General features: G+C 40.2%; 1 protein-coding gene across 1 annotated transcript; it reads left to right on the forward strand.

The window, feature by feature from the left end:
* Window positions 1-817: 817 nt before the first annotated feature.
* Window positions 818-19,777, forward strand: LOC149276766 (kelch repeat and BTB domain-containing protein 12-like). The gene is made up of 5 exons (XM_089503310.1): window positions 818-1,902; window positions 3,244-3,514; window positions 6,436-6,586; window positions 11,990-12,187; window positions 19,608-19,777. The coding sequence occupies exons 1-5, from the start codon at window positions 818-820 to the stop codon at window positions 19,775-19,777; spliced, it is 1,875 nt and encodes a 624-aa protein (XP_089359436.1).
* Window positions 19,778-22,837: the final 3,060 nt, after the last annotated feature.

The following is a 22,837-nucleotide window of genomic DNA, read 5'->3' on the forward strand; positions in this document are numbered from 1 at the left end:
TTTATTTCTAAAAAAAATAATAATTTGCTGATTTAGCTCTCATTTTTTTTCAATTTACAATAAAATGTCTGATGTTCCAGCGGACAAATGCTTTTTTATGGTAAAACACAGCCTAAAAGAGTCCCCTTATTAACACATTTACTTTACCTATTTCTCTTCTATCAGGTGATAAGTGTAAGATTCCACACATCCTTAAAAAAAATCCCAATTCTTTACGTTCTTCATATATTTTGTAAATCTTTTCTCCTCCTTATTACATTGGCTAAGTAACGTAATAAAAGCACCTGTTTTTAAAAAGGTATGAAGCACACCTGTGTGTTTCTGTACAATAGACGATTCAGTAAGTGATCTCGCTTGAAATCCACAATTTGTTTCTTGTGTATGAGCAGATGGTGTTACATCAGGTTCTACCAATTTTCCGAAGCCTCCTTAGAGATTTATTTTTTTGTACTTTGTGTCATTAAATGGGGGGATTCGCGTTGACTTGAGTTTTTCAGTGGCTGGAAATGTAATGCTCATGGAAATTAAGGAATTGTTTTCTACAATATAATGGCCAAGTATGCGCCGCTGACTTATATTCAAAGTGGACACTCATAGCAGGTGAATATCTTATTCACCAATTTTCTCCTATGAAACTTCCGAAAACGTGTATTTTGCTTATTTGCACATTTATATTTGTATTACAACAATAAACATCCACTCCTGAGTGTTCAAAAGAAAATGATGACTATATCATCTTCTCTTTCCTCAGAAATACTGCTCTAGAGACCTACGCCGGCTTGTAGACTCAGCCCTCTTACTGGGAAGGAGTAGAACAATGGCTTCCTCCATTTGGGAGAGCAGATCAGAGGACAAGAAGAAACAACAGCATGCCATCAGCCTATTCGATCGCATCAACAGGATGAGGGAAGCAGTAGAGCTAGTTGATATTGTCCTAGTGGTTGAGGGCAAGAAGTTCCCATGCCATAGACTAGTGTTGGCTTCCTTCAGTCCTTATTTTAAGGCAATGTTCACTTGTGGATTGGTGGAATGTGACCAAACTGAGGTGGCCCTTTATGACGTGATGGCTGAAAGTGTGTCTATAATCTTAGAGTACATGTACAGTGCAGAGCTTAGTATCTGCAACCTCACTGTCCAAGGGGTCGCTACAGCTGCCTTTTTTATGCAGATGGACGACATTTTCAGTATGTGCCAAAGATACATGACGGAACACATGGATGTCTCCAACTGCATTGGGATCTATTATTTTGCCAAGCAGATAAATGCTGAAGATCTAGAAGAGAAGTCGAAAAAATACTTGTACCAACACTTTACTGAAGTTGGATTGCATGAGGAAATTCTGGAAGTTGACTTTCAGCAGCTCATGGGAATGATCATGTCAGATGACCTCAATGTTTCTCGAGAGGAAAGTATTCTTGACTTAGTTTTGAGATGGGTGAACCACGACAGGGATGTACGGTCCCAGCATCTTATTGACCTTTTGAAACAAGTGAGGTTACTACTTGTGAATCCCTCTTTCCTCAGAGAAGCTCGAAGGAGGAATACCATTATACTGTCCAACTCACAGTGTTATGATATGATTGAAGAGGCTTTAGAAACCATTGAGAAGTCCAAGCAGGTCCCTCTAAGCCTCCGCTATGGGATGGAAACCACAAGCCTTCTTCTTTGTATAGGCAACAATGGTATGGGCATTAGGTCAAAGTATGGAAGCTATGGAGACGCCAGTTTCTGCTTTGCTCCTACAACAAGAAAAATTTGCTTTATTCCATCTCCAAAACAAGGCGAGGTCTTGGGTTCTGTCTCCACTGGTGTGGTTACTGATAACAATGATATCATACTGGCCGGAGAAGCCACTGCTGTCAGATTGGCAAGACAAAAGACAAGGAGGGTTGAAATCTGTAGGTACGCTCTTAATTCGATTGTCCATGCAATTTCATACTTGCGACTGTCTTGATTTAGTTCCCTTTAATGGGACTTAGGTCCAGAGTCCGGGTCATCTACCCTTCTCTTGACATCCCTGTCCGTGTTGTTTTCCCCTGTCTTTTTAGTCTCGCTTTTAGCTCTCTGAGTCAACTCCTGCCTCTAAATTAATTGTATCACTACCTGCAATGGCTTCTAAGTGTGTGTGAGAGAATTACTAATGCCAGGTTGCGGAATGGTCTTGTCAAGTACAGTTATATAATTGCTCATAGCACAAATAGTATACTTGCCTTAACGTTACAGAAAAATACATATTTTTAGACTTTCTCATAACTCATAACACTACAGGGTGACAAAATAGTTTTGCTTTCATGTGGAATATGTAATAATGCACCTGTTTGGGACGAGAAAGCTATTGTACGCAGGTGTGGTGCCAAGCAGGTTTTTCAGGTTGCGAATATAATATTAAGTAGGGTTGCATAAGCAATTATAAATGTAAGTAAAACACAAGCCTATTATTGCTTAACCTCTGTCAGGAATAATTAAGCGCTCCAGTTATTTTAGGAGATTTCTATACAATGTCTAGGTTCTAATAATTTGGCCCTTTGGATCTTTGCAGCAGCCAGGACTTAGAGGACCCAAATTTGTGTCACCTCCTGGTTACGTTCATGTCTAGAAGAGGTGAACTATGTTTTTTTTCAAATCCATGCATTTGATTATTAAAATAAATAGGGCTTGATATTCAAATACTATGTTCTTGACCCACAAATGGCTTAAAGCAGCCCTAAAGACGTAATGACCAGACGAGCAATTGTTCTAACCTTCCTATCGACCAGCAGACGTTCTACAACTCAAGCTGTAGGAATTCTTTTTGCATCAACAACTGCCCAGGAAGCATATTTTTCTTCTACGGTCTTTTGTTTCTTATCTACATAGTCAGAAAGCCAACTTTTCAGAAGGTTGTTTTCTTATTTCTTTCTCCAAATATAATGACCCTCTGATTTGAACTTTTTACCTCTTGAAGAGTTTTATTGGGCTCCTGCTCTTTCATAGGTTTATTGTCTCAACAGAACAGAACATGCACATAGCCTAAATTATACTCTCAAGACAGATCACAAATATTCTCCTCCTCCTACTCTAAATTCTTGTATTTTATCTGATTCATAACCTTTTGACATAAAAGCATACATAATAGGCTAGAGAACAAGAAGCGATGGAGACAAGAGCCCTTGTCATTACAAATGCCATAGATTGAATAGAAGACATGTTAGCTATGCATTCGTAGTATTGATGTCCAAGTTCAATTGGCGTTTTATTTAATAGGTACCACAATTGTGGGAATTACTGCTGGGTGATGCTATGCAGCGCTGAATATCGAGAGCTTTATGCACTGGCCAGTGTGCATAATGATCTTTATCTCATCGGAGGTCAAATGAAGTTCAAAAGCCAATATGTCATCACCAACTCGGTAGACAAGTACTCGGTGGACAATCAATGTTGGAGAAGTGTGGCTCCTTTGCCAGTGCCATTGGCATGCCACGCCGTGGTGACCTTAAACAATAAGCTCTTCGTTATGGGGGGCTGGACACCACAGGTTAGTAAGAAAAGAAAATGATTAACTCTCGAGGTGGGGTTCTAGAAGGATGCTCATATCTATTGTTCATCAACCATAGAACTATTGTGCAACTTGTTATTAGGATTCCACTAAACCTACCCAAAATCCTGTTTGGATAAACCTAAATTAGGGATGAGCTATTCAGACTTAATCTAATTATATTACTCATATACCCTCTTGTTATATACTATGTTCCTAGTGTAAAACTCCAGACCTGTTCTTGTAGATACTGTACACTTTTACATTTTCACAATTTTACCCAATATCTCTTGTTTTCTCTTTAATCTCAGTGGCTCTGTGCAAATAGGTAGATCCTATTGGGTCACACGGGCTGGAGATGAACCAACTATACTTTTTTGGCTTGATAATACTTGAGCATCTGAATAAGCTTCTTTATTCTTGTATGTCATGGTTGATACCCCTGCTTGACTACAGGTTACTTGAGTGACATATAAGCGTTTCCATATTATTATCATATAAGAACTATAGTATTACCTTTATTAAAGTATCACTAAAAGGAATTCTCGTGATGTGGAAAGGTTAATACAGTCTCAGGGTCAGTTTCTTAGGTTCCAGGTATACTTATGGATGTATACTGTAGAACCGACTATACCGGTATTTCTGGTCCGAAAATGCTAAAAATGTACATATCAGTCATCTTGGTTTCTGCATACTGGATCATACAAGAACAAACAAAAATAATGATTACATTGGTGATTAACTCAAGATATTTTAAAAAACATATTAGCCCCTGAACTCTTCTTACCGATTGGTTGTTTATTGTGGTTTGGTTTTACAACTTGTTTTTCAATTGGTAGAGAAAACAGGAAGTAGAAAGTGGGCTAGAGGTCTTCCCAAGATGCCCGCGGTGGCAACTTATTCATGCCGATGACAAGCAAGCCCGTTCAAAAGCACCAAATACATATCGTAGCGTGTAAGCAGGGAAAATGAACGAAAGCTTGAGAGATGTAGGTTCTTGTGTTTGTACATCTGGCGGCTGCTTTCCGCAGTGAGATGGTTAAGGACTTGTGTTATATTCGATAATAAGCAGTCAACAAAAGTGTGGAATCTATTTCTAGAGCATCAAGACAAGGCGCCAATCGCTTCTTATATTCTAGAAGCGCCTTGGGAAGGATTGTCAGGATATCAGGTAGCAAATGTGACAAGGAAAGCCTCACTATAATAATTTAAATGACCATTTGAAGACTTTTTGTGAATTGTTGACGGTAGCGCAAACGGGCTGCCAGTCAGTTAGTTTGATAAGTGATTGATTCACTAAAGTTTTGAGACTTAGCGACCTCAGGTCTGTGAAATTACTACTTGTTGAGTTGACCTCTGGGTTCAGGTGCCCACAAAGGTTCACAATGCTAAAACCAGCTGGCATATTGGGTACACAGTGGAACCAGTAAGCATGTGCGGCCCCCTGAACTCAAGCCTGTAGGACATTGGTTTAGAGAGGCGGCCAATGAGACACAAATGCACCTATTGGGAATCCTAGGCCAAGTGTGGATAGTTGGCCACTATGGATGATTGCTACTTCTTCCTCTGACCTTGTTGGTTGGGCTCCATGTTGTTTTTTGTGCTATAAAGTTAAATCCGTGTATTGCGCCCGTAGTTGCCCTCCTTCTTTCTTCTGATGGGGCCCCCATAGAGGGCCCTGAGTAGATTCTTAAACTACTTACCTGGTAATATATCCTATCGAGAGGAACCAGACTTAAACTTAGAAGAAGACCAACTTGGAAATTCTGAAGAGGTTACTGAAAAGTGAAGACATTTTTCCATTACGCACAAGACATCACTTGAAAAATCAACATTGCCATTGAGTGACATGTTTTCCAAATTCGGTAAACAAGAATGTATTTAAATTCCACTGGGATTCCTGAACGGACAAATGTGTTTTCCATGCCCAGGGATATACATTGGATGCCCGCGGGTGATTTTCCTAGGTCGGAATAATTTATTTGCCTCTTGGTGATGACGTTGACAGATTGATGGGCTCTTGGTTGTTGCTCATAGGGTTAATGCGGAATGTATTATAAGTGGGTGTTTATTGTTGAATAAAGGCTGGCATTAATATAAGACATTCTGCTTTTGTCAGTCAGTACTCCAAACAGATGGCAGAGGAAAGAGATAGTTTACCAGTTACAGGGAGCGAACATCATTCACGCAGCAGGACTCCCTTGGAGCGTTTGCGGATGGTCCATTCTTCACATGCCAAAATATCGGCTTTGTGTGCGGTTTAGAACTTCCTCCAGATCTCTCAGCCTACTTTCAGCGGCTCTTTAACCTTTTGATAGCAAAAATAAAATGAAATTCTCTTGATCCTTTAAAATGGTCGAATACCATTACATTCTGACAGGTCGAGCTTTGGGGAGTCTTTAGGGTGCTAGAGTCTGAAACAGGTGAAGAATTGACTTTCTCTTCTATTTCCTTGGTCATTTATAAACGTAAGACCCTTGAACCAGCGCAGTTTTGCTTTTTATTCTTTAAATAGTTTCGCGCAGGGATGGCATTGCATCTTATATATGGTTTGGGGTGCCTCAGAGGGCATAAATATCCTGTGATTAGGGGAACTATTTGAGTCAGATCACAGTCCCATGATGTCTACCCATCAAGAATGCTAATGGGGCTCGGGTGTGGAATGATTAATGGAGAACATGGAAAAATGTTGTAAAGGCTAACATTTATTGACATAACAAGATAAATACCGCCAAACTGAGCATTAGGATGCGATTACACAGTTACAGTTTTGTTTTACTTCAAGAAGATGCCAACAGCAAATCTAGGTTGTAGGTTATCATCTTTGATAAAGGTGATACATATTAACTATTTAGGCAGATGATATGAATTAACGTTACTGTATGGTTTGTGCTGTTTTTTTGTGTTTTGTTTATTTACAGATTGATCATCCTAATGATGAACCCGACCGGTTAAGTAATCGAATGCTTCAGTACGATCCTGCCCAAGATAAATGGACCCAGTTGGCTCCCATGAAATATTCAAAATATCGATTCAGTGTGGCTGTGGTTAACAGTGAAGTTTATGTCTTAGGTAAGTGGTCTACAGGAAGGTGACCACAGATAACGGTGCGTTAAAGAGCCGGAAAATACTGTGTTCCAAGCGTTAAGAAGGTTTCATATGTTTTTTGACCTAAACAAAAGTAGAAAAAAATACATTGACCAAAACGACACGGTCGTAACAAGACAGGAGAGTAGGGTACAAAACAAAAATGGGCACCCAAGCTCGTCCTCTTGGGTGCCCAATGAATCACCCGACTCGCTTTGGACATGAAGACTGCATCAGAGCAGTCATTACATTGCTGGTGGTAGTATAGCTATGACTTACCAATATGAAAAGTGCTGTAACAATAGGGAATTAAACCAAAGTAAAAAATAAAGACAAAAGCATTAAGAAACACGTTAAAAACCGATATGTCTCCAAAAATGGCTACTTGTGGATAAATAACAGCATGTATTAGTTGCCACTGAGTTTCTGCTCCTTGTTGTTTTCAGTATCAAGTTGATTATTTTTGCATGAAAATTCCTTAAAATCTCTAAAAATATATTAGAGCCCTCTTCTAATATCGAGACCATTACCATTCTGCTAAAGAGGGGTTTTAGGTGAGGACTTTAAAAGGAATTAAAATACAGAGTCATTGAACTAACTCTTTGTAGGTCATGAAACCTTCGGAAGGTTACTTATCCATAGGACAGATCTAGAAAAGATGTGTCCTGTCCTCCTGGGTACGAGGTGTGCTAAAAGCAGTGACAGGTTTAATGGATCAGAGCCTTCTGGGAACAGCCTGTGCCAACAGCACTTAATAAGCCTTTACTATTGCCAGAAGACATTGAGTGCCACGTATAAAAGGTAATTCTGGAGCAAGGTTTGGAAGTCGTCTTATCCCCAAAGCAACCACAAGCAATGCTTCTGCGGATTCTACCCCTTCATTGCTTGCTATAGAGATAAGACCATTTTTCTAACTTCGCACTCAAACTACTTTTTATACAGACCTCCCCCCCCCCGGTCATCAACACATTTCTCTGGCTTTTTAAATGGTTAATGGATCTGTAGATCGAACTTAATGTAGCAACACGCTCCAGAGATCACATACAGGCGGCTGATGCATTGGACGTTGTCTGGTTAATAATATACCCTATAGAAATGTAATGTGTTAGCAATGGCTGCGATGACCACAAGACATAACAAAAGGATCTACCTTTTATTTCACAAGCTTCAACCCCAAATCACATTTCTATACTGTGTTTAGTAGACATGTTCAAGCAGATGCATGTTCTAACATAATTTATAACAATAATGAGGTTTGTGGTAATATCCTTTTTATTATTTAAATCACTACAACTATCCCCAACAAGCTACATTTGCTAGAAGGTATCCTGTAGCCAGTGCTAGGTAACTTTATATGGAAAAACTGGGAGATTAGAGCCTAGGGGCCCAAAATTGTTTGTGGGCGTCCGTCTGATGGATACCAAGGCCACACGCTACACTTCCACATCCAGCCATCTTTATTCAAATATATTACTGTATTACATTGGTCCCAGACTAATATTTAGCAGGGGGTCATACAATTGACTTCTGCCTTTCAAATTTCCCTGCTTTAGCATCTGTGAAGAGATGGCAAGAACACAAAATAGCTGTGTTGAGCTCAGATAAATCCATGTGTAAGACGCTCACCATATGCATATCCAAAGTCCAGGCATCACCGTAGCAAACAATTTAATTGCTTCTGCCTTCCAACGTCCTTGCACACAGGTGCTATCGGTACTTATCCACATACGATGGGCAGCTTATCAGTCCAAAATGGGCCGTAATCAAGGACTCATAACGGTTCACTTTGTCAAGGTTTGATAATGGCTAATTTTTAATTGAAATGTCGCTTGCCTTGTGATTGACTATAAATGAAACCTGTCTCCACTACTCTGCCAAGTCAACTGGATTGTTTGTTAAAAGCTTGGAAAATACAGGGTTGGATGCTGGGTTTGGCAGGAAGCCCAAAATACTTTCGATCGGCCAGGCATACAGCGTAAAAAGACAAGAAACCAGGAAGAGAGAATGTTTTTGATCACAATATAGATCTACTACAACAAAGTAACATTCCAATCACTGGCTGGGATCTTGGGGTGTTTAATATCCATGACAACCTGTCATTGTTTAAATTCATTTAATTCAGATACATTTAAATTTATTTAAATTAAGATGAGACACTTTCCGTAATCCTGCTTTTTACGATTTAATATTTTAATAACATGCGGTGGTATTTAAGGATTAAAATAAGCAATATGTATTAGAAGCACTTCTTATTTATGTACCATGGGAGAAGCCATCTCTTATCATCTGGTTTTCTGGATCTGCATGATTACCCCCCCCCCCCCGATTAATTACCTGTCCCTGGGCAGTAAACTGGTGGTTCTGGCCACCTTAGAAGGTACAATGAGCAGTGTAGATGAGAATTCATCTTTAACCAAGTAATTAGGACCCCATTTTTTAGAAGGGCATACGGCATCCCATTCTTTCTTATGTTATTCCATGTAATTCATTCGCTTATGCATGTAGATAACTGTGACTGTATAGAAATAGCTGCGTAATTCACCTCTGTGTCCCCAAAGTCGTTAAAGCCGTATGAACCCTGGCACTCATCACTGCTGTCGAGTCAAGAGCGCATCTACTCGGGATAAATACAGGAGATTTGTTTTACTGGTCTGCCGGAGGGGAGGGGAGAGTCTGAAGCCTTAAATCCAGAATCTCTCTCTTGGAAACGGATTATGGGATTGAGATACAAAACAAGTCTCCAGCCACGCTCAGCCCCTGCATCAGCAAGTAGCACGCGGGATCTCAAATCAATCCTCTAGGAACACCTGAGAACCCGAGGCTTAAGGGTATCCCCCTACGACTATAGGCTCTAGCGAGGAGGTCTCTTCGCACCTTCTAACATTCTAGATCTATATCTCTGGAATCTGGCATGGAATAAATGAAAAGATAATGCTTATACCCCTACTTAATTACACAATGTATCCAGAGCTTGCGTTAATCTCACGATGTTAGAGTGAAACGGAATTTGACGACAGAAAGGTTTGGCCCATTTTTCTACCAGCTTCAAGACATCAAACCTTTCCTGGCCTCTGTCTCGGTTTTCTCATTCCTTTCCATCTGCCCGAAGCACGAGATAAAGAATTCAACGGCATTTAATGTGCCCATTTGTTTCTGATGTAAAGACTTAAAAACTTAATCAGTCCCTGGGCTTGGATTCAGGGGCCATATGCCTATCCTATGCATGCTTCAATACCCTCAATGTGGTAGCCTTTACCACTTCTGCTGGGAAGCTGTTCCACTTATATATGACCCTCTCAGTAAAATAAACCTCCCTCCTGTAAATCCCTTCTTGTACTTAAATGTTTCTATCCCATTCCTCCTCTCTTCCAAGATGTCCATATTGAGATCCCTTAGTCTTAGTTATATATATATATATATATAATAGCAGATTATACACACGTATAAAGATAAAGATATGTAGTTGTTGTTTATAAAACGTTGGGTCTAAATTAGGCGTGTTTTATACACCAGTGCTTATTATACTCCCGATTTTTAATCTCTAGGTTTGGAATGAAACCAATCAGCGTGCGATTTTCTCTAGAAGGGTTTTAGTTTGGAAGAGATGCATTTCCGTGGGACAGAAACAAGGATTCTTTGATTCTGAAAGCTTAGGATCTCTTAATCAATCAAACCTACTTTACAATTCCTATTTACCAAAAGGACGGATTAAGAAATTGGAAACAAAAGGGATTTATGCAGATGCTGAAAATTACATCACAACTGCATTGATCTTTTCTTCTTACCGTTGTTTGGGTGTTTTTTAGCAAAATCATGAGTTTTGTCCCTTAGAAATGACCAAGGAAAGAAATATTTGGTGGCCCCCGCAGAGAACAGCTCTTCTATAGTTCTCTTTATTCTGAGTTCTAAATTAAAATGCTTGTCCCGAAACGCCGCCTTTGCTTCTGGGGCCCGTCCAAAGCTCAGTGAATTGGTTCGCTCATTACGGAGACAATGCCATTATTTTTAGTGCGAATGGAATTGCTGGCCTGGGATATAAGGCACTGAAGGAAGGTATAAAGTGGGTTTTTTACAGAGCTAAGGAAAGCTTAGCACAGCAATAAGCTGAAGTTAAGATTCTAAGCCGTTGCATTCCGCTAGTGAATGAGTTCATTGTTTGTTTGCATCGTTTGTTTAGAAATATACATTTATAGAAACTTTCATCCATCGAATCCACAAAGCTATACGGATAGTCTCCCCCACTATACGCTAGAGAAGATAGAACCTCAGGGTACTTTATTACTGGGGTAAATGGTCCAAACTGTACTCGTAGGAATGTTTCTGAACTTTGGGAAGGGCAGTCACACTAACACATACCCACTCACACAACCAGACACCCAAACCACAACCATCTAGACACTCACACTAACACACACCCAGACACGCACACTAACACACCCAGACACGCACACTTACACACCCAGACACGCACACTAACACACCCAGACACGCACACTAACACACACCCAGACACGCACACTAACACACCCAGACACGCACACTAACACACCCAGACACTCAGATAAACACACATGCACAGAGACACTCATAACCAGACACACACAAACATACCCACACACATACACTACCATACTAACACACATACTAACACACCCAGACATACACACACTATGCAATTGAATTACTTTGCATAATGCCTCCTCCGGTTTTCAGTGACCCACCTGACGCCCTCCGGTTCCTCGAAATTAGGGCGATAAAGAGGTAGGTCTGGGATTCAGGATTTAACCCCTGTCTTTCTCTGATTCACAGACAATGAAGACTAGCCTCCTAGCATGATGGCAAACATAATATAACACAGAGTGTTGAATGCATACCTCCAAAGTGTCCAAGTTTTGAGGCCTTCACCGCCTTCTCTGCCTTCGCTGTGTCAGCCGACAAAGCCTCTAGAATTAGTAATTCAAGGATATATTATTTTCTAGCAAGGCTGTAGAACTCCGGTCTCCAAGGACTGCAAACAGAAAAGAAATTCCGTGCGTCCTTGCCTAAACATTTGTAGTTTAATGAAGTTTTCACTTGAGCTGCCTGTGCTCAGTCTGGGACATCCAAAAATGTGACCCTCGAGGACTGGAATTCTGCAGCCCTGTTTTAGAGCATTAAAAGCAAAAATGTAAGGTGCAATTATGTTGCATTAATAATAACATTACTTTCTTTATAAGAATTAAGTTAATATTAAGTTGAATGTTGATACATTGGCGGTAACGCTCCCAGACCATCCAGAAAATGTGCTCTACAATGTATTGAGCGGTTGGATCAGCTCGTAACCCAATTTATCTTAAATTCTTTTTAAAAATGGGTTTTTGGTTAAATATTGTCTTTTATTCTCGGTAGGTGGCATTGGCTGTGTTGGCCCGGACAGGGGACAGGCTCGAACGTGTCTTGATGCAGTAGAGATTTACAATCTAGATGGTGACTTCTGGAGGGACGGTTGTGCCATGCCTTACCCGCTGCTTTCGCTGAGGAGCAACTCAAGTAGCGCCGGGGCAGTGGAGGGACGTCTGTACGTCTGCGGCGGATTCCGCGGAGCAGGTATGGATTAAAAAAATACTGTATCCGGACTACTCTTCGTTTGTAATAATGGCAGCGGTGTATAGAAAGAGCTTTAAAGGTTGTTGGTAATTTATGGGAGAACAGATGTATACAATGAAATGGAACAGCACGGACCTCCATTGATTTTATAGGTCCCTAGGCTGGGAAAAGCAGGATGATGGGGCAGCTATCCCGGATACTGTCGAAAATACTGTCGGGGGCTATGAAGCTCTTAATAACACATTTTTTTAACAGCACAATTTTTTTATATTATATAAGAACACACGTATATACACCGGCACGCACTCGGCGCCTGTCTATTAATATTATTTATATTTATTAATTTATTTATTAATAGTAATGTTATACATATAACAATCACGCTCCAATCCCTCTCTCATCCTGCTTTTTTTTCTGTTCCTTGGATTTGCCGTCCAATAACTCCCCTGAAATGCCATTATGTAGCTTCACCTCTTTCAAAGGGATTAAATCTGTATTGCTCTTCTCAGTACCCGCTGATAAAATTCGACTCTAATCCCCTTTTCTGTGCAATGCTGGAATGAACATGTTAACAAGGAACGGCAGATATAGCTTTAGACCAGAAAAGGTGTGCATGAAAAACCCAGAGGAAACTCCAAAAAAGGCTGGATAGAAATGATGAAAAAGGGATAAATACACAGTTTATTTGTGTGTTTGGCACGTAACTTCTAGAGTTTCATCCCAAAACCGCTCCGCGGCATGGGGTGCAAGTCTTCAAGGAATAAACCACAGTGTGCAGCCACATTTAAGGCCGTCTAACTCCTGGCATTGGTTTCCAATGGATATATTCACTAAAAAAGAAAGTGTTGCATGTCATATAAAACCAGGGCTGTAACTTCTTTGGCGCAAGAGGGGCAAGTGAGAGACCTCCGACCCTGCCCAAAGTGCCAACAGCCCTAGTTATGGCTCTGTATGAAACAGAATAAAAATAGATTAGATAATGGTGATGAAGCCTCAACCATGTTGACCGATAATCTGCCTTATTAAAGATGATGCCAAACCCCCTCTGCTTAATTTAATTATTTTGTGCCAAAATGAAGCAGTAAACACATCGTTCCTGGTACTAATAATATCCAGACCCTACTCCCAAGTAGTTCTTCGGCTGGGCAGGATTTCAGTCTCATTTATTATTTTTGCTGGGAACACTTAATTCTCATGTGACACAAAAGCGGGCACGGATAGGCTGTTGGCATAGAAACTGAACCAAAAAAAAGCGTTAAAAGTTTCTTTGTTGTTTTCCTGCAGTTAAACCTTTAGAGGAAAGAATAAGTTGCTAGGGTACAAGAGACTGCGCTTAACATTTTGTCTACATGGAAAAGCAACTTTCAAGAAATCCATTAAAGTATAGCTTGGCTCTTTAAATGTAATTTTAATATCACCCGTAAGGAGACTTTACAACGGATCCAGTTTATATTAAGGAATATTTCCCCCGAGTATTTCGCCTCTCCTAAACTCCTGGGTATAATCTCCGGCACATGGCTCTTACCTTCAATATCTTTCCTTCTCTAAGGCATTTCAAAGCTTTGATCGTCTCATTTTGTGATTAGACTGAACATTTATTTACTAAGGGTGGTTTGCTGAAGCACTTGTACTTGTGAACTGTCCCTCCAGTGGCTTGGCCTAATGGGTGTAGGAGTCCTCGGTTGTCAAAGGTTGCCTATCCCTGGGGGATCTCCCTGCAGACCCCCATCATGAGGCAGGCTTTAACCGGTGCATTATTTCATTATTTGTCACATTTTAAAATGACACACCACTCATTCATACTTCATACCTATTGTACCCCAATGAAAAAGTAGACTATGCCACTTATTAGTTGACAGCACTTATTGTACCCCCTTTCCTATACTGTATAAGTAAATCTATTTGTGCTCAATAAATAAAAATACAATAATAATAATAACAATAATAACAACACTACTACTACCAATAATAATAACAATCATAATAATTACAATAATAATACTACTGATAATAATAATAATAATAAAAATAATACCAATAATAACAATACTACTACTACCAATAATAATAATTACAATAATACTACCGATAATAATAATACCAATAATAACAATACTACCACTACCAATAATAATACCAATAATAATAATTACAATAATACTACCGATAATAATAATACCAATAATAACAATACCACTACTACCAATAATAATACCAATAATAATAATTACAATAATGCTACCGATAATAATAATACCAATAATAACAATACCACTACTACCAATAATAACAATAATATCGACAATAATAATACTACAGATAATAATAATAATAATAGTAATATAGAAAATGTTTTCTTTATAAATTAAATAATGTAATAAGATACATAATTATTCTTTTAAATGACTCAGCTATGTAAATATGTATCTATAGGTCACCATAAATAGTGTTGGTAAAGCCCCTCCCCCTTAGCCCCACCCCCTAAAACCGCAAAGCGTGCCAGCGTTTGGCCGTCGGGAATCTGATAGCAGCAAATGACGCAGCGTATCCAGGAGACGGAGTTTGACTGTGACTCGGTGCCGTGTCATTGTGACACAAACACACATACCACAGGCTCACCGTGCGGCCTTTCACCTACTTCATAGGCGTCCCTCAGCGGGACATTCAGGAGCGAGCTGGTCTGGCTGGCAGGGGGACAATCACCTGGTTGGATCACATTAACTTAATGAAAAACCATACGAGAAACGTTCTGTGGCTCCTATCACCTATTGCCCTTTGAATGCTGGGTTTATTTTATCCCGGACGATTGCCCATATCGAATCTTATTAAACCTGCGTAACATTTTAGAACTGGTACAGAAATCAGAAGAAGTGGTAGGATCTATATAGCAAATGTCTCGTATGTATTAATTCCATAATGGATAGTAGAAATATTAAAAAAAGAGTTCACATTTGAAAGAGCGAAGGAATTTTTTTATCTGTTGTTATTAACTTTCTTCTCTGCGCCGCGTTCTGAGTTTGTGTCGCTGCTAGAACATGCTATAGGTCGGCTTACGCACTTTATGGTCTGTATCTAAATGTCCAGGCATGTAAGGGTTATACGGTACATCTTGTGCTCCATGTCTCCCAGGTTCAGGCTGACATCGTCAGGAACTGGTTTCCAGTATCAGGCACACGTGACCTCTGATATTATAGCTACTGTGGATCATAGGAGTTATAATGAACAGTAAAAGAGCATGTGCACTCTTACACTCTTGCATGATGGGGTTGTGTCTATCGGGCCGGTGGCAGCACACTGTAGGACCAGATCTGCCACACGAGCTACAATAAAGCGTGCAGCGTTGTCGACCAAGTTTGCCAAATGGCCGGTCCAAGCCTGACCAAAAGGGGCCACACAGAGGGAACCCAGAATGTATCAAGTCTGGTGCAAAGGCCCAGAGGGACTTCTTTCCCTTTTACCAGCCAAGTCCACCACAAGCAAACTGTTGGCGTGATCCATCACCTAGCCATGACCTTACATGCAAATTGACTATTCTTAGCAGTAGGTAATTTGCATATGGTGCCACACATAGAAATAAAAAAATAACATTTTCTCTATGCACTTTCCTTGAATTCTATTGATACTACGTCATGTTATCCAACATTCATACTGTAAATATTGTTCAGGTGACAATGTCCCTTTAAATTCAGTTTCTCACATGGAAACAACAGGAATACACCCTTAGCCACGAAACATATTTCACGTATTTTCAAAAAATATGAAAAAAGAAAACGGAGAAAATGAATCACGAGCCTCAACCCTTCCGCTCATTACTTTGACAGGAAAAAAAAACCTTGCGTCTAACCCCTAGGGAAGCGTTTAAGGTCGGTCCGTACGGTGGAGGTATCACATTGTGTTTGTACAAAGCAACAAAAGAATAAACACATGTCGTTACAATACTGGAAATTGGATGACCAGCAGGAGCATTGAGGAGGTCCCCAAGTGGCAGGAGGAGGACGTCAAGCACCTTGTTATGGTTTAAAAAGTTTCCATGACTACACCTAATGCAGTTTATACAGAATCCCAAAATAGCTGGATTTATTATAGGTTCAAGAGGGCAACATTTCGGTTTTTATTGATGGCTTCCACCTTGATTATCCTGTTTTTGCATTTCATAAACTGTTGTTTTATCCATTTTGTTCGTTAGATCTCATCTGGTCTTGCCCCCCAAAAAACGTCAAAGATACTCATTATCGAAAATTGAGAGAATGTAGATGTACATAACTTCCAGCAGAGATACTACCAACAGATCTAAACAGTTTACATGATGATATTTATAAGAAAAGACTCAAGTGAACCAAGGGAACTCTTTAAAGGTTCTGGATACAGCATGCGACAGTCATAAAGCTATCCAGAACATAAAACAAGGCCAAGACCCCAGGCTTTGGGTAGAAAAGTTCTTATCTGCATCAAATTCTATGGTGGTACATAACAATAGGAGAGTTGACAGATAATTGGGATGGGTGTAAGTAGCCGAGTGACTCCGTGACATCTGTGCTTCTAATGCAGAAGATGTTGAGATTAGCTGTCAAATGCTGCGTTTTGTGGTCCTCCTAGATGTGTTTGCATTGATTGCTGCCGTTCAGGATGCTTTGGAAAGATTGGGACCTGTTTGCATCACTACTCAGGCGTGGTAATAGCCGTGTCGGTAATTATATGTTTGCTTCGATGCACAGTAAAATTCCCTGGAGACCTTTGTGTGTCACAAATTCAATCTCCGAAGGGAAATGCGTCCATGACCAGATGATATTTCAATGATGTAATACCCTGTAGCTCTAAGAATATTAACTGACATCTTGTTCAACATTCAGCCATGCACACAGAAGAAGGCTCAAGTGCCCATACTACCCATGTTTCTGTCTTTAGTGAGGACAATCCCTCATTGGTACCTAAATCATTCTGCCCCCCTTTCCTCCCCTGAAAGGGGGCAGAGTGATTTTCTGATTTCAAATTCAATATGTGAAAGATCTTTTTAAAATCCCCAAATAGTTCCATGCTGTAAAAAAAGCAAATGTTTTGTCCGAAGGAAGCTCTCTTAAGTAGGTCATTTCTGAGACAGGAGATATACGTGAGACAGAAGACAGGTTACGAAAACAAAAGATATAAAACGTATAATTCATCCAGTCCCAACATGCTCTGCTTGCCTGGTTCTCATGCTGAGATAAAGAGGCTTGCAGGATCCTGACTGCCAGCAGATGACTTTGAATTGAACACAAGGACACGTTATCAAAGGTCCAATGAAAGGATAAAGTGTTAAGAATCTACAAAGAACATCCTAAGAAGCTCCATATTCTCTATGAGACACGAGATCTTAGTTACTTTGTATCATGTTATATTAGCAGTGCACTAGACAATAGGCTAGCATTTATTTCTTCAAAGCATTCACTTGTTAAGATACATTTGCTAAGCCGTTCTTAGCTTCTTATCGGGCAGATACAATGCATCAAGTTTCCTGCTGTCCAACTCGCTTTGAAGAGTTGGTTACCAACAAAAGACAAGCTGGCGTCGGAAACAGCAGAGGGACGTTTAATTTTCGTTTTAAGATATATATCGGAAATGCATCATATGTTCACAGTGGTCCTCTTATATCATGTCGCAAGGTCTGTTGAGTGGATTTGCCAAATTATTTTGTATAAAGCCTCTGAATGCTAATATGCAATCAGCCGATCGTTGATCCAACAACAGTTCCAATGTATGGATGCTACATTTGTTATTTGTTTGGGGGTTACACTTATATTGGGCCATTTGGTTGGACTTTGCCATGGTCTAAAAGTTGGCAGCTGATTCTTTAGGGCAATGTCAATGAAGTCCCTTCTTCCATAGACTTTCATTAGTCAAAGTGTCCAAGTGGGTGATTAAGATTGAGCCATTCTATTATCTACCACAGACCGTATGATAATGAGTTAGGGTAATACACGTACCCATATTAAGACATACATACATATGGCTTATATACAGCTGTCTAAAAACAATAGATTATGCAAAAAAACACAACCGTTTTTGGTTGGCGTTCTCCTTTAATTGGCCCTATGGGAAAAACGACCAGGACAACTCACCAGAGACATTTGCTTTATATCTGCGATTGATACAAATTAAGGATCAGAAAAAATAACTATATTGCGATGTCTGCAGGCTACAAATGATAAGAAAAATTGTTTCTAATACCATATTCCCAATGGCAGAGCCATTGATTAGTTTGTTGAAGTAGGGTCTTCGTTTATTGAAATGTTATGATTTTTATACACTTTAATTCCTTTTTATTAGAGTCTCTTGTGTTCGGTATGGATAGGGTTTAAAAAATTCCCTCCAGCAGTTGCTTAAATTAGCCATACGCAAAGAAGGGGTTAGTGCGACGGACCCGCCATGGATCACCACTTAACTGAAGACGCGTTTCCGGGATTTTAATGTCAACACTGTGCTGTAATACACGATGAGATCAAGTAAACATTAATAGCGAATCATTCAACTGAAAACTTGAAACTGATCCTTGGTTCCTGAGGATTAACAAGGACTTTGTTTAATGATGTGAGTGCTAACTTGGACGGAGACATAAATGTATTACTAAGCATTCACATCATTAGTTTATCTTAAATTGGATGTTAATATTTAGTTAGATATAGATGTATTTCTCTTTATTTAGGGTTATTTTAAGGCCTCGCTGAGATCCCACGGGGGCCCATTTTTTATTCTTAACCAAAGAAAGAAAACAGAGCATTATGAGAAGTAAGGTTGGCTTATTTGCTTTTGCGCAACGGTAAGGTCATTATGGTGGTTAAAAAAAAGAGAGAGAGAGAGGGATTGAGAGAGATCTGTGATAACATGAAGACATTGGGAAGGTCACAATTAGATCATGTATGAATGTGAATTCCTCCGACGTTCATATGGATCATGAAAGATCTGACAATAACTGAGGTCCACAACCTCAAAAATATTGAGTATTCTTATAGTGAATGTTTTTTTTTATTTAAATTTTACTCATAGGGATAGGGATTTTTTTTTCTTTCTGATTCTACTTGTTTATTTGTGCCAACAAAATCCTGCAGTTCGTAAAATAACATATTGTCACACAGAGGGCATGTCAGAACATGGCACGGATGCCCAGCCGCAGTCACCAATCACCAGAACGGATTTATTTTTAATTCCTTTAGAATGTGGGTGGTGTAATCTACTTTAAATCCAGTGTTTTATGAACCCATGAAGAGTTGTCCTGTTATGGGGCCATGCATGGGGTCTATCATCTGGTCTGCTCTGACCTGTAAGAAGCCGCAGTGGAAGGTATTGAAGTAGGCTTCTTAAATTAAGAGTCCATATAGTCCTCTCTGGGTAGCAGCCCCTCGGTAAAGCATTTGTTGGGATAAAACGGGTTGCCTTTATTTTCCAGATCGTCATGAGGTCATCACAAAGGAGATCCTGGAGTTGGATCCATGGGACAATCGCTGGAATGTGGTGTGCACCAGAGCTCCGATGCATGATAATTACGATGTATGCCTTGTAGCCAGACTGAACCCCAGAGACCTGATTCCCCCACCACGTGACCTTGTGGATAGATGAAAATGTTGTGCTGAGATGTACAGAACCTTATAATAAAGATGAACGATGTCTTAAATTCTTAACCTATACCCCTTGTTAAATGCTACAACATCTAACAATGCTTTGACATGTGCCTCTAAATGATAATATTCTTATTAAGCAGAGTTGTTCAAGAGCTACACCGACTTCTAACGCGCCCGGTGACTGCCGCACGTTGATGAGTTTTGTGTACCGTGGCTCTTGAACAGGTCTGCTAATGCTCTTTTAACAAGATATTTAATTCCATGTCTGTTGTGTACGTTTTCGCCTTTTGAAGGCTGTTTTACCCTGGGGATTGCCACCTGTAACCGAGCGGAGGAGGTTGCTGTTTCTGATTTAAAGATATATATATATATATGTGTGTAACCAAAGAAAAATGGGCACTCAAGGGTCTTTGTAGTAAAGTGCATTAAAAACTCGTTTTTTTCAATCAGCACGGCCAACGTTTCGGACCACCTCCGGCCCTTTCTCAAGACTGAGTTGAACTCATCTGTGTTCATCCAGGAAAATCCAGAATTCTTGTTCTGTATACGGTCGTGGAGACCTAAAGTTTGTCGCCTCTGTTCCAGGTTCTAGAATCTACTTTTGATGCTGTAGCAAATGCAAGCATGAACAACCACGGTCTAAAACTGGAATACGCTAAAAACGATGATTGATTGATTGAGCAAAAACTGTGATACTCCAAAACTAGACGGATTTCACTTACTATTTCTGTGGAGCGGTGAATAATGATGTTCCTTTCTTATATGGCGCTATACATAGAACCATCCGTTCCCAATTCCCATAGCGTGCACAAGGAAACAAACAACTCCGTGCTTTGTGAATAAGCCCATTGTCCGGTACTTGAGTTAGGAATTTATACTGAGATCCTTGGTTTGTTCTTCCAGAACTGAGTAATTCAGCACGTATAGGAAAATGATACAGAGAAATGCAGATGGAGTGTGTGGCATTTTGGGAACCTTAGCAGGGTTGTATATAAAAACCAATTGCCCCGGTGCTACAAGGACACAAGTATCTGTTTTCATTATCAGTGGTACAATAAGGGTTTGGGACAGACGTTGCATAGAGAACACCTCTTGACTCCAAGCAGTTGTGCAAGTCTAAAATAAATAGTTTCCCAGTTGATGGAGGACCTAATGCTTTCTAGTTGGACTGGTCACTTCTAGTGACAGGCCTGACAGGTGGCAACTGTTTCTGCTGTTATATCTAACCCCGATTTATGCCACAGCTTGTAGGTTCTTATAACAGATAGAGGAACTTATGACCCTCAACTCCTATTCATCTTCAGCCAGTGCGTAAAATAAAGGCAAATGCGTGTATACACAATCTGATAAACTCTAGAACATGTGTTTAATAATCATTATTGCTTCTTAGTTCTTGAGGATTCCAACAAAGGAAGGGCACCAAGCTTGGAAAGGGGTGCAGTTGGATTTTGGTTGCAGCAAACGTTTAAAGAAGGTTGACTGCAAAACGAATGAATGTTGTCTCTTCTCTTTCCCGAGTCATCTTTCAATCCGTGTCCGCACTTCTACCAGCCCAGCAGATGTTTCGCTGTACACCAACAATGCTTTAATTATGGTGACCAGAAGACAAATACACAGGAGGGCCAGTGCGGAAAATCTGAAAAAAAGGAAGAATGAATGCGAGAGAGATGAATGGAGATATTCAGCCAGGCTGCGGTTTAATTCATTCTGTGCTGAAAATTCTGCAGTTATTAACCCTCTTCATGGTCAAATGATCAATGAGAAATGGTCCACACAACAGATATGACAACTTCAGATCAAGCTGTGAGATGTCCGTGGATGTATTGCAGCTGTCCGCACCTTTTCAGCGATGTATGAATTCACACACATGTAGTGAAGATGAATGAACATCAAATCATACGTATCAAGCGATGTCCCCTGGGAATAATGAGGATTTGTCTACCACAATGCCAGTGTTAAAGACCAAGTAATGTCCTTTCCCAGACATTGAGGGAACCGTTTCTGTCAGTGTTATCTTAGCATCATAGAGAGTCCAGATGAAGAGGCTACCGATCAATAGCTAATATACAGCGAATTAGTCTTCCAACCCCGCTTACTAGAAACGATCAGCCTTCGATGGCTGAGGCTGCAGTAGAGAAAGCAGTAGTTATAAGCAGTGCCTATTGCACCATCTGGTGGTTTCTTAGACGCATCCCTCGGATTCTTGTTTGGAGTAACTTGTTTGGCAGCTGTGTACATACCGGCTGCTGTTCCCTCCTTATCCCTCAACCATAACTGGTCAACCATTATTGACCTTGACCGTCACCGACGGCACCGGATTAAGTCATTTAAGAAGAGCAAAGAGGAGCATCTGGTTATACTGGTTTCCCATAAATTGGACAACTAGCAGAAATGCCCCAAAAATAAACAGGATTTAACTATGCGGGGACAACGACGCAAATGAGCAGAGCGAGAGGGTGGGATAGAAACAATTAAATTGACAAATGTTACGACAAGAAGTTCCAATCGAAAACTAGAGGCTCAGGGTCTTAGATGTAATGTAAGGAAGTTTTACTTCACTTAGGGTGTGGTAAAAAAGTGGAACAGCCTGCCAGGAGAAATGGTAGAGGTTAATACAGTGAGTGAATGTAAACATGCAAGACCAAGGACTGAGTAAATGGACACTGTAGCCAACACGTGCACAAAAAGCTCCCTTTCATTTTTTGAAGTATCGGCCTAGAAAGTGCATGGGAGGATTCTGCAGCAGAGCTCGGCTGATGTGATATACCCACCTCCAGCAGCTCCGGTGCTTTTCTCGGCAAACGCTCCAGGCGGGGGTCTAATGAGACCCCAGTAACCATAAGCAGAAAGCGCTTCCATTCATTTCAAAGGGGGGCTTTCCTGCCACTGACCGGCTGCCTCATCAGTGGCAGAGGAGCTGCAGCGTCTCCGTAATTTTTTTTTAACCTTCGAACAATCATTATGTTATTATTATTATTATCTTTTATTTATATAGCACCAAAAATATACATATTTATATAGTGCTAACAATTCCTGCAGGATCTGACAAACCTAGAAC

This window comes from Sceloporus occidentalis, unplaced genomic scaffold (assembly GCF_023333645.1).
Source record: "Sceloporus occidentalis isolate IW3139 unplaced genomic scaffold, rSceOcc1.0.p SCAF_225, whole genome shotgun sequence".
In the NCBI taxonomy this organism is placed as follows: Eukaryota; Metazoa; Chordata; class Lepidosauria; order Squamata; family Phrynosomatidae; genus Sceloporus; species Sceloporus occidentalis.

What these genes read in the sequence shown, in the direction of transcription:
- LOC149276766 (XM_089503310.1), top strand. Translation starts at nt 818, where the DNA reads ATGGCTTCCTCCATTTGGGAGAGCAGATCAGAGGACAAGAAGAAACAA. An exon ending in AGGAGGGTTGAAATCTGTAG is followed by an intron (nt 1,903 to 3,243) that starts GTACGCTCTTAA and finishes TTTATTTAATAG; the next exon opens with GTACCACAATTGTGGGAATT. An exon ending in CGGCGGATTCCGCGGAGCAG is followed by an intron (nt 12,188 to 19,607) that starts GTATGGATTAAA and finishes TTTATTTTCCAG; the next exon opens with ATCGTCATGAGGTCATCACA.